This window comes from Corvus cornix, chromosome 12, assembly GCF_000738735.6.
Source record: "Corvus cornix cornix isolate S_Up_H32 chromosome 12, ASM73873v5, whole genome shotgun sequence".
Classification (NCBI taxonomy): domain Eukaryota; kingdom Metazoa; phylum Chordata; class Aves; order Passeriformes; family Corvidae; genus Corvus; species Corvus cornix.
In genome coordinates this window covers 574,724-586,793 of record NC_046342.1, presented here as the reverse complement: position 1 = coordinate 586,793, position 12,070 = coordinate 574,724, and the positions used below count along the sequence as shown (strand labels likewise).

General features: G+C 52.1%; 1 protein-coding gene across 2 annotated transcripts in view; it reads right to left on the bottom strand.

The window, feature by feature from the left end:
* Positions 1-210: 210 nt before the first annotated feature.
* PHF2 (PHD finger protein 2) overlaps positions 211-12,070 on the bottom strand; it is a 59,424-nt gene continuing 47,564 nt past the window's right edge. Inside the window, exons 17-22 of one of the 2 annotated variants that reach the window (XM_039558999.1) lie at positions 11,815-11,972; positions 6,975-7,252; positions 5,865-5,960; positions 4,861-4,970; positions 3,459-3,720; positions 211-1,289 (exon numbers count right to left, since the gene is read on the bottom strand). In XM_039558999.1, the coding sequence (XP_039414933.1) occupies positions 1,201-1,289; positions 3,459-3,720; positions 4,861-4,970; positions 5,865-5,960; positions 6,975-7,252; positions 11,815-11,972 (993 nt within the window). In that variant the 3' untranslated portion in view covers positions 211-1,200. The remainder of the gene's footprint in view (positions 1,290-3,458; positions 3,721-4,860; positions 4,971-5,864; positions 5,961-6,974; positions 7,253-11,814; positions 11,973-12,070) is intronic. The other variant, XM_039559000.1, reaches the window with a different exon arrangement.

Below are 12,070 nucleotides of genomic sequence, written 5' to 3'. Positions count from 1 at the left end.
ATGGCCAATTGACCAGGGCTTCTCGTGGTGCTGTAGCAAGCGCAGGTGTGTAAGGGGGTGGGTGACAGATGAGACAGAGGCAGAGGAGCCACTCCCTGTCTGTCCCAGCTGTGGGTCCATGCTTGTTCCTTCACCCACCCTCAGGGACCCCCAGCTGCCTCCCTACCCCTCCTTCACCGACCCCACAAAAAGGCCAGGCCCAGGCAATTGTGTACAAAACCTGAAATAGTTTTACTTTGCTTTCTTTTTTTTTTTTTTTTCGTCTTTTTTTAAACTTTGCCCTAGGTTTACTTAAGATTTTGTGAAGTCGATACAAGAGCATTTGATATGAATCGGTAAATAAAACACCGTCATAGATAGATAGCCACGATAAACTTTGTTAGAAATGTACATGTCGCGAAAAAATAATAATACTAATAATAATAATCATAATCATAATAAAAAAAGCCGGCGCGACGCCCAGGCCGGCGCAGCCCTGGTGGCCCTGGTGGTGGCCCCGGTGGTCCTGGCACACGGTGGCAGGTGGTTCTGGTTCCCCGCAGGCGCCGCGCCCCGGTAATGTGTGTATATAAACAAAGCCCATAAGAAATGTACAAATATAAAAAGCTACAAACATTAATAAATTACATCGTCACAAAACACGGAAACACTCCACAAGGTGCTAGTAAAATAACTGTCTCCCTCCTCGTACAAGAAGTTACGCAAAGAGCTGGTACCGGCGGGCAGCGCCCGGAGAGACCCTCCCCGTATAAAAACCCGGCGGTGGTTATTCCAAAAGCTATGTACAAGCTACATTCTAGGAAAAGGGGCCCGGGAGCGCGGGGCGGCGGGGGCTGCCTGAGAAACGCGCCCGCCACCTCCCCGCCCAACACCTCGGCCTGCGGCCGAGTCCTGCGGTCTCCTCCTGCCACGTGGCCTTTGGCCCCTTCCTGCCCCTGGCTTTGCCGCCACACCGGCTGTGGCCGCCCACTCTGCCCGCTCGCCGGGTGGGAACAGGGGCCCAAGGCCCGGAGCCGGTGCCGGAGCGGGGGGCCCGACGCTCCTCGGTGGCCGAGATTAGTATTAACTTTTTGCGGCTAGTCGCTCTCAGCACTCTGAGAAAGGACATCTATATTAAAAAATATTTATAGCAGGATTCTGTACAGTCCGACCGCTGAAAGTTAAAGGGACTATTGTGGTGGTGGCCCAGAGCTGGGGCCACTAGAGCAGCAGCTTCCCGTTCCGGTGGATCTTCAGGATCTTGCCGAGCCGCTGCTTGGCCGTGGCCATCCCCTTCTTCGTGCGCTTCCCTGGAAGGAGAGCAGCGTTGGCGTGAGGACCCACGCCCACCCCACACCACCCCACATCACAGACCCTCCAGCTGCCTCCTGCCTCTATGGCCCTGCTGCCAGCCCTGCCCAGCACCTTCAAGGACACCCAGCAGCACCCCTCAGGGGTTACTGGCCACAGGACAGGGCTTGGCTGGGAGTACGGCCCCTGCAGAGCCAGCCCCGCTGAGCTGGGGGCACAGTGCACAGCCACCCCGATGGACATATCCACACCTGTTCTGGGGAGGCACAGCTCTGCCAGGCACCCTCCTGTCCCTGCAGCTCTGCCAGGCACCCTCCTGCCCCCACAGCTCTGCCAGGCACCCCTCTGCCCCTGCAGTGCAAGCCCTGCTGCCCTGTGCTCTCACCTGCCCTGGCCCATTGCTCGTGGTCACCTGTTTGCCCACAGGGTGACAGTCCAACCCAGCCCCACCAGTGTCATCCTTCCCTTCAGGGAGAGGCTGCACACACACACACAGACACACACACACAGACACACACACACAGATACACACAGACACACGGACACACAGACACACACACACAGACACACACACAGACACACAAAGACACACGGACACACACGGACACACACACACACCCCCCACAGCTCCTGGGCACCTCTCTGACTTCCTGCACAGGAAACCTGCAGCACAGGGATCCTGAGCTCATGTGCTACCACAAGTCTTGGGACAAGCACTGCCCCAAGGATGCCTGGTCCCTCGCCCACCACACTGAGACCAACCCACACACCACCACATCTCCGTATTTCTCCTTGTCCTCTCCTCCTGCCGTGCCAGAGACATCACCCATCCTAGAGCTCCCTGATTCTGTGTCATCCCACCATCTCCTTCCACAGTGCCTCCATCACCCAGACTGGTGGACCCCATGCTCAGGACTCTCCTGTGCTCCATGAAGAGAAGCCCTGCCATCCCCTCAGAGCTTCCAGCTGTCCTAAGACCCTGCGGAGGAAGACCCAATGGTCCTCCACTCCCTGCCAGGTCAGCCTCTCGCTCCCTTAGCAATGACCCCTTCTCTCCTTTAAGGACAGAGCGATCCCAAGGGCAGGGTGGAATCCACTGCCTGGCCAGGTTCCCTGCACGATGCACTGCTGCACTGCCCAGCTCGCTGGCCACACCGGGCTCCATCAGCATCTGGATCTGATGGATCATCTTCCCGTTACATCTTCCACTGCCTTGGACCTGCTTCCCACCATTTTACCACAAAAGCACAATTCCAGGCAAATACATTCTTTCCACTCCAGCTCTGCAGAGAGCCACAGGTACCACCAGCTCCTGGCAGAACCCCAGCCCCTATCACAGGCTACACACATTCTCCCCTATAGCCCTCCAAGCTGCCATGCACTACCTCTAATCAGCTCCATTCGAATACCTGGAATTCAGGAAACATCTGCCACACTGCCTCACTTGTCACCAGGGCCTTTCCCAGTGGGATCACACACAACTTTCATGCTACGCAGTGCCTGTCCCACACACCTGCCTCAGTTACACTTCCTGAGCCAAGTTCAAGCGCAGAGCAGGAGATCCTAGCCCAGACTCCAGGACAGCCTCAGCTTTCTCATGCTTTCCCTATGGCAGACAGCAACCAACCTCTTCCTCTCTCCTGCCTTCAGCTGCAGCTGTGTTACTCCCAAGGTCTGATATTCCTCTGCTCGCTTGTGGCAACTCTCCAGAGAGATCTGCAGTGTGCCCTGCTCTACGTGTCCTGGGAGGAACGTGCTCAGCTACAGTCAGCACAGAGCTGGTCAACAACCACCACCACCACCACAGTGCCTGTCCCAGCCCTGGGCAGAACAGCCTTCATGATGCATCTTCCCCTGGACAAGGCGTCGCTGGAGAGGCCGGGATATGACCCTGCAGTGCTCCTCGCAAGCTCGGGCCGTGCTTGGCGCTGCTCCTGCCATGGGATGCCTCACACCCTGCAACCAACAGCCCAGCAGAAGAACACCTCTTTGGCCCCCCAGTGCCAGGACAGTCAAGGCCACAGGCCCTGTCTCTGACTGGATCTGACTTGCATCCATACAGCTGCCCACGGCACACGTGGCAGTGAAGGCCCTGCGGAAGGCACGGGGTACACGAGTGCTTCACCCTTCCCCACTCCTGCACCACAACCCCAGGCATTTCCTGGTACCTTTGGCGGAGGCATTGTTCTGCGAGGATGATGAGGGTCTCCTCTGTGTGAGGAAAACACCGGGTGCCATCGGCTGCGATCCCCTGTTAGGCTGGGCGACCCCAAAGGTGCTGGCCCCTGCAGTGTACTCGTGATCTGTGAGGCTGCTGGCCTGTGACTCCAGCTTCGGCTCGGGTGAGCTGCCTTCCTGAGCCGCTTTGCTTGCGTTGGGGGCTGATAGCTTCTTTTTGGTATTTTTTTTCTTCTTGCCTTTTTGTTCCTCCTTTAAAATGACAAAGATGAAGCTCAGATTAATCCCCAGGAGACCTTTAGCTAGGGCAAGGGCCAGCAGCGTTGCTTAGGGTCCTGATACAATGACACCCGCGGAGTTGGCCATGGACAAGCGCTCGGGGGCTGCTCCAACACCGTCTCGCTCACAGCTGCACACACACGTTTGCCTCTCGTGCCTCTATGTCCTCGCTCTGTGCAGGGCCTCCTCGTTCCTTAACAGCCAGCCGGGCCCACACCGACACTGCCCTGGCACAGCAGCGTGGTCAGCATGAGCAAATCTTTCCATCTTCCACAAAAACTGGCACCTCCTATCTTCAGGGATCTTCACACCCTTGCACAACAGCATGGAGGATATTGAACATCCCACTGATTCAGCCTCTGCTTCCTGCTAGGACACACACGTCATCTCCTGACCTGTAACTGCAGCTGGACATGCACACTGGGGCGGCAGCGGTCTGCCACTGTCCTGTGTCCCTTGTCTACTTTCAGTTCCTTTCTTCATGAAACCCTGCCACCATCCTCAAAGCTCTTCTACTCAGTAGTCCACAGAAGCCCAAGGCCACAACAACCTGCATCTCCACCAGCTTGCTGAGGTGCCTCACCAACCTCGCTCCAGCAGACCTTGTCACCTTAGCGCCTCACCATGTCACCTTTATGGGGCTTCTCTGACCCCCTCAGAGACTGGACACTTACCAAACATCCAAACTGCCACAGTTCCTTTCCTAAACTGACCCTTTGCTCACAGTTCATCAAATCTTTAGAAGCAAACCCTGACACTTGCCCAGCAGTCAATCTGCACAGACAGGCAATCACACCAGTCAGCCTCTCAAATACACGTCAAATACACTCCTTTGGGGCAGCCTTCTCCTATTCTACCCCAGTAGCCATTCTCACTCCTTCATCCTTCCCTGTGCTTTTGCTTTGTCCCTTGCTGCCCTGTGACGTGCTCAGGTGTGTTGGAACACCGCTGGGCTTGCATCCCATTTATTTCCCTGAGACTGCAGACCCTCGTGTCACTGGCAGGACCAAACACTGCTGAGGGCTGGCACAGCGCTATGCTCAGGCACAGCTCTGCTGCTGGGGACAGGGCTCTCCTTTCCTGACAGCTCCTCCTTCCCAAGCAGCCTCTCACCTGCTGTGACAACTTGGCGGCGGCAGCGGCGAGTCCAGTTTCGATGGAGGCGACTCTCGTGCCTTCCCGCACCGGCCTGTCCTGCCGAGGCACTGAGGGGCCAACTCGTGCTGCAGGGAAAGCAAGGCAGGTGAGGGGCAGGAATGTGCCCATGGGCCCGCACAGCCAGCACAGGGCAGGGGGCTCTGCCCTGCTCAGCCAGGAGAGATGGGGGTGGTGCAGCCTCTGCCCTTCCCTTCTCTGGCTGCGAGTAAAGGCACAAGAGCCAGCAGCCTCTGGGCACAGTGGCACAGGCAGAGGCTGCTGATAAAGATGTCAGACAGCTGGGCAGCTCCACAGCCACCTGAAGCCAAAGCCACGTGGGTTTGTGCCCACATCCTGGATTATGAGTGTCATTTCCAAAGGGACGATGCTCCCCCACAACTGGGGGAGGACATGCAGGGCCACGAGCTGATAAGACCAAGCATGGGCTGCTTGTCACACACAGCAGACAGAGAGGGTCCCCTCTCACTGTTTCTCACTGTGCCATCAAAGGGGTATAGGGGCCCTCTTGCCTGGTGAGCTCCAACAAGCCCAGGACAGATCAAACCCTTCCAGATTATGAGCTTTGGCTGAGCCTGGAGGAGACTATTCCCACTCGTCTCTCACTGTTCCCACAGTCAACACCTGAAATCCATGGCAACTCAGCTGTCCAGGGATTGATTCACTGTTACACCACTGCTAAGGTGGCAGCCAATTGATCTATCACTAAGAGTGTGAGGAAAAGTAAACCAACCAAGGAATGGCTTTTTCCTGCCAGCTGATTGAAGGAGGAAGGCTAAAACTGCTTGGCAGCAATCCCAGTGCATGGATCACCTCCCACTGTGCTGGAAAGGATTAATCCTTCACGTGATAAAGAAATCACTAACAGTGTGTTACGGTTTCCACACTCCTTGAAAAATGGCTGGTTTCAGCGATTTGCATGACTTAGCCTGGGTCTGGGCAGCACAGACCACAGCACTTACCCGTCGGGCTGTAAGGGGCATCATCTGAACTTTTCCTTTTCTTTGATCGGGATTTGAATACTGGATTATCTTCGTCTGATTCCAGAGAAGGGTAAACTACAGTAGGAAACAAAGGCAATAGTTTCAGTTTAGGAAACAGCTCTGCCCTGCAGAGGCCCCCTTGCTCTCTTCAGGTGCAGTGACCACAGGCACCACAGCTGGACGGTCCCCAGAAGTGCCATTGAGCACTTCTGTCACAGCTGTGACACCCAGGGGACTTTCCTCTGCTCTCATCCACACATTACTCTTGGGAGCTGGTGTCATTAAACTGTGACTGGCTCTCTATATTTCCCTATAATCACAGAATATCCTGAGCTGGAAGGGAGCCATAAGAATCATTGAGTCCCGCTCCTGGCCCTGGCACAGGGCGCCCAGTGAAGCTGTGGCTGCCCCATCCCTGGAAGTGTCCAAGGCCAGGTTGGACAGGGTGTGAATCAACCTGGGATAGTGGAAAGTGTCCCTGCCCATGGCAGAGGGTGGGACTGGATGGCCCTGGAAAGTCCCTCCCAACCCAAACCACTCTATGATTCCATGATCATTATGGCAGAACTGGGGTAACTGGTGCAAACTGGCTTTGTGCCCATTTCTGCTGCAGATGATTGCTTTCTCTGCCAGAACTCAAAATAGCATTGGATCCGTTTTCCATGTACAGATTCAACTTCTTACTCCTCTCAGCTGGAGGTTTAATTGCTACTGTGCAGACAAGGACACTTCTGTCACAAGTAGCAGTACCTGACCCACATTTCTGGGACAGTCCCCCATTTCTGGGTTGACTGCTGCAGTTTTGGGGGCTCTCCATCTTTCTCGAGAGTTTCTCACTGTGCCCTGCTTCAAATCCAGCCTGCCTGGATGGTGGTATGACCCTGGGCTCTGCAGCCAGTCTGCTGTCCCATGGTCTTTGCTTCCTTTGGTGAGCAGATCCCGTTCCGTGTGCTGCTCCTGCGCACACCCCCGGCCGATCGCAGGGTGGCCGAGCAGGAGGAAGCGCCACGAGCAGAGGGCATTTGCCAACACTCACAGGTGGTCCATGCAACCTCAGGCACACCCTCACTCTGCTTCCCTCCTACTCACCATAATCCGAGTCCTTAAAGCAGGCATCCAAGTGGTCCTGGTCCTCATCGTAATCCTCGATGTCGATGCTGTTCTTTGTGCTTTTCTTCAGTAGCCGCTTCCCGGCGTTTTTGTTGCCACCACCACCAGTTTTTTTCGAGTTTTGTGTGGAGAAGGAGTTGTTCTTGGCCTGATTGGTGCCCCATGATGTCTGAAGGCAGGACTCTGAGGCCTGGAGGTTTGCCATGGAGAGCATGCCCTGGATGGCTTCCTGCGTGCTGGGGGAGGCAGGTGGCTGGCTGTGGGACACAGGGAGAAACACCAGGGAGCTCAGTGATTCCAGAAACACCAACCCCTCCAGACAGCTCACTCCTTCCATGGCAGTTTTGCTAGGAGAGAGTCCCTGATTCCTCTGAGTAGCTGGACATACCACCAGGGCCAGTGGGGAATTTTATGGAACAGGAGTACCACAGACAGCACCTCAGATGTAGGGGGTGATGGCCCAGGAGCCAGGGAGGTGTGGGCAGGCCCCTGGGGGCTGTCAGCACTCTGGGCAGGGCTCAGGGAACTTCCCAAAGCCCACAGCAGAATTCCTAACAGCACAGTGTCTCTACTACCAACTATCATCATCATCCTCCTCCTCCTCCTCATCATCATCTTTTAATATCTATCTATCTATCTATCTATCTATCTATCTATCTACCTATCTACCTATCTACCTACCTACCTACCTACCTATCTTTAATGCTATTTTTCTATATTACCAAATCATCCTCCTCCCCATCATCATATTTTAATAGTGTTATTTATAATCTATACTACCATCTCCTGTCAAAGGAGAGCTTATGCATCAGCACTGCTGGGGGATGTTGTGGGGGGCTCTGCTCCAAACTGCCTGGAAGTCTTTGGTTCCAGTTCATGCCATGGGCTTCCACTCCTCCAGGAGCTGCTGGAAGTTATTTCTGAGACTGGCAGAATGTATCATCCAATATTTCCAGAACTTTGGAGTTTGGGCAAGCAGTGAAATGCAAAAAAACCTTGCTGTGGCAATATTTTTACACTTGTTATGCATTTGTTGTGCAATAGAAGCCACAAACATACAAGAGAATTAACAGCACCATGTCACTTTCTCCTACTTGAGCTTAATCTGGGCTCTGAATAATGTACAAGACCTTAAAGGAAGTTTCTGGGCTCTAATGGCATTTATTCATAATCCTGAAAATGAGTTAAGACTTGTGTTCGTTCACGACTCAACAAATAGAAGAATATCAGAAAACTTATTTAGGAAAGAGCCATGTAAATCCCTCTGATATCATGCCTTCTCTTCTGCCTTCTCCCTGGTGAAGGAATATTTTGCATCATCTACAAGGAATTATCATATTTTCTTCCAGTCTTTTTCCCTGAACTGTTTTTCCAAATGCTGGACTCTCAAAACACTGCAAACAGACCATCAAATACTGACCACTAAATGGGCAGATCAGAGAGGAACTGCCTTAAGCAACACAAACTCCAACAAATAAATGGTGGGATATGATCAAAAACAGTGGTTCTGAGAGTCAAACACCAACCTGAAAAAGGGGAAATGTCTCAGAGACAGAGCAGCACATGGGGCAGAGTGTTTCTCATTAGGGCACGTGCCTGGTGTGCTTCCATCAGGAATATTTCAGCTTTCTAAGCCAAAAAAATTTCAAGAAGACTCAGGAAGCAATTTTGAAGCTCTGGAAGAGCCATATCTCCTTTCTGTAGCTTCAGCAACGATTTTTAAAAAACCACATTTATGAAAGTAACCTACCAGAGAGTTACAATTATGGCTTAAAAAAAACACTTGAAAAGAGCATTGGAGCAGGAACAAAGCAGCCAAAGTTCTCCTGCCCCTGCTCTATCCCCACAGCCACCTCCAAATACACCAGAGGTAGCACTGGGGGATAGCTCAGACCTGCCTCCAGCCCAGCAGCCTTGTTTTCCTGTCCTCAGGCTGTCAGCTGCTGTTGTGGAGGCACAGAGAGGAGGACACTCTAACAGACACACTGGCAGTGGTCTGTGCCTTTGTCTGGCTTGTGGCAGCACTGGTGGGGCAGCAGGACCAGGGCAGTGCCTGTCCCCTGCCCTGGCACTGCTGAGGCCACACCTGGAACCCTGGGGTCAGTTTTGGGCTCCTCTTGACAAGAAGGACATTGAGGGGCTGGAGTGTGTCCACAGAAGCGAGCAGATGTGGGGAAGGGTCTGGAGCACCAGGAGTGGCTGAGGGAGCTGGGGGGCTCAGCCTGGAGAAAAGGAAGCTCGGGGGGACTGTGGTATCAACACTGGTGTGCCAAGATCACACGCCAGAGCAGGGGGACCAGGCAAACTGCTGTGCTGGGCACAGGACCAAGGCAGCACTGACGGACTCAGGCTTCACCTCCTCAGTGGGCTGGGCACAGGAACGGTCCCAACACCCTGCATCATGCAGGATACCATGTAGGGAGTCGGTGCCTCGCTCTTCACCACCAACTCTACCACTGCCATCTCTCTTCAAGGATTCAACCTCTCTAGGCAGATCATCTCCTTCCTTCCATCTGCAATTACTGAGTCTTCTACCTGTATCCTCATATTTAGAAACAGCAGAATATTACTAATTGAGTGGTGGCTCTGTGGAAGTCACAGTTATATAAAAGTATGGAACTCCAATAATTTCAAGTACAAAGCCCGTGTTTTCTTCCATTTCTGAATCAGACCTGGACAAAACAAGTAATTTTGCTCCTTTCAAGATCAGGTGATGACCAGCCCTCCAAGCTTTTTCCATATTCCATTTCAGTTCTTCCAGCCTGTTCCCACATTCACAGCAGCCTTTCTGCAGGAGCTCTGTCCTTCCCTCTCCCGGCCTTGCTGACACACGTAGCTGAGCTGCAGCTCCCTAGGGCAATCTAGGTAATGCCATCAGGGCCTCTGGGGTGGCCAGCTGCTAGTGACAGCCCAGTATTTTACAGAATAAAGTTTCCCATAATTCAGATAAGGCCACTATCACAAAAAGCCCTGACCTGCTTCCCAAGTGACTGCTTGGGATCCAGCAGCTCCAGCACTGGTCTGACAGGGATGCATGCGCAGACTGCTGGTGTGAGAGGAGATCCCACCTGCACGGCCGCTCCGTGCAGCACCCACGATGTACACACACACATCTATAAACACACACATTCCCTGTCCTTAATCTGCCTTGCCAGTAGAGAAAGATGGGAATTGTTCCTGAGAGCCAGACGTGACCACAGGGGCATCATGTTGCGACACAGTGTGTTTGCATATCGTGTTTCCTCCATTTCATTTTTAAAAAGCACGTTACGGCCATTTAAAAAGCCGAGCGTAATTATGAAATGAAACACAGTAATTACATTTACCAGGGGCTTTTTCCAATCAAGATGCAGCACACACTGCCAAAACCCAGTGTTTATCCCAGAGCCAGCATTGATATGACACATTCCCACTGAACCACCCCACACGGTGCAGTAACCCAGCCAAGTCTGGTGACGGGACCGTGTGTGTGACTTTGATTTCAGAAACCACAGACCCTTCAAACACCCTGGGTACAGTGCCCAGGCTGAGGGGGGAAAGCAAAGGCCTGAGTCCTGCTCCATTCTGGCAGTTTAACCCCTTGCAGACAGCAAAATTGCCAGAGAATTGTCAAGGACCATTTCAAAGCATGCAGTGAGCTGTGTTATCCACAGAATGGGCAGCAGTGTACACATGGCCAAGGAAGATTTCTTTGAGTTCTTATAATAGTTGGTAAATTTTCTTTTTTTATACCAAACTTCCAGCATGGGAGTTTTATTAACCTGGCAACTTTATTACAGCATTAGACACACCTAACTATTTTTTGATGTGTCTAATGACCTGCCAAAATGTAGCTGTAAAATCAACATAAACACTCATCCCATCATGAACCATAATGCAGAATGGAAAAGGAATTCACAGGGATGGTCAAACAGACAAGCGTTAATGTGATTATTTCTTTTGAAGAGCAGGAGAAGAGTTGGGGCCAAATCTGAAGAGATCAGGAAAATCCAGAACCACTGACCCAGTTGAGCTCAGACAATAAAAAGTACTCAATTTCCTAAATGCTGCAGACATGGACACCTCTCCCCATGCTCTCCACCACCACAGGAGGTGGCTGTTTGGTCAACCCCTCCTTGCCAGGGAAGGGGCAGCAAGAGAGGCAAACCAGGACTAAATGGAGATCAGATCTCATCTCTAGAAATAGCAGCTGTGTCAAGAGAAGCCTTCTGCAGAGGTGCAGTGATTATGTGCCTTGATTGTAAAATCACTGGCCTTTTTCATCACCACTAGGGACAAGAACAGAACTGAGAGGAGATTCCATGTGCCCCCCATCTGTAGGGAAGCAGAGGTGTTCACCCAAGCACTTCCCACTGCCTTATTTCTTGGTGGGAAGAAGAATGATAACCAGAGAAGGGAGCAAGGGTAGATACTTTCCTATATCCTTCTTTCAAACACCTGGAATTTGTGGCACCTTAGAATGCCTCGTGGGAGAAATGGTGGCCATTTCGATTACTTTGTTACATTCTCACGACATTAAAAACCATAATTCCCATCCTCAAGCTGCAGTCAGTGAACTCTCTCCTTTTCAATGATTCATCTATTACAGCATTATTGCTAAAACTGATGCTCAGCATCTACAGACGTGAAATGTCTCTTTGTTCAAATTATACCACCAAAATCTTACCTACCTCTCCCTCCAGACCACAGGAAAAAGGAAGAGTTCGCTTGCTGGAGAAAAAGCAGTTACCAAGCTGCACAATTCATTCTCACTCACACACAACCACAAAAGAGGAATTTTGTTCACAGGTAAGAGAGAAAAGCATCCCTTGGTGCGTACCTGTTGGTGTTATACTCTAAACCCCCAACTTCCTTGCTTGCCTGCAAAAGATCAAGAATTCCTGCTGAACTTCCACTCTCTTTCTTTACTTTGGAATTGCGTCCCGGCTTTGCCTCTGTGTCGATGTGGAGCAAATCTTCATCTGATGAGTCCTCGCTCTGCAAAAACAAGGAAAAGGCTGAAAAAAGGTGGAAACTCACTGAGCTGGTCCATAAGAACAATCATTCCTGCAGCCTGCTGCTCCTCCAAAGACACA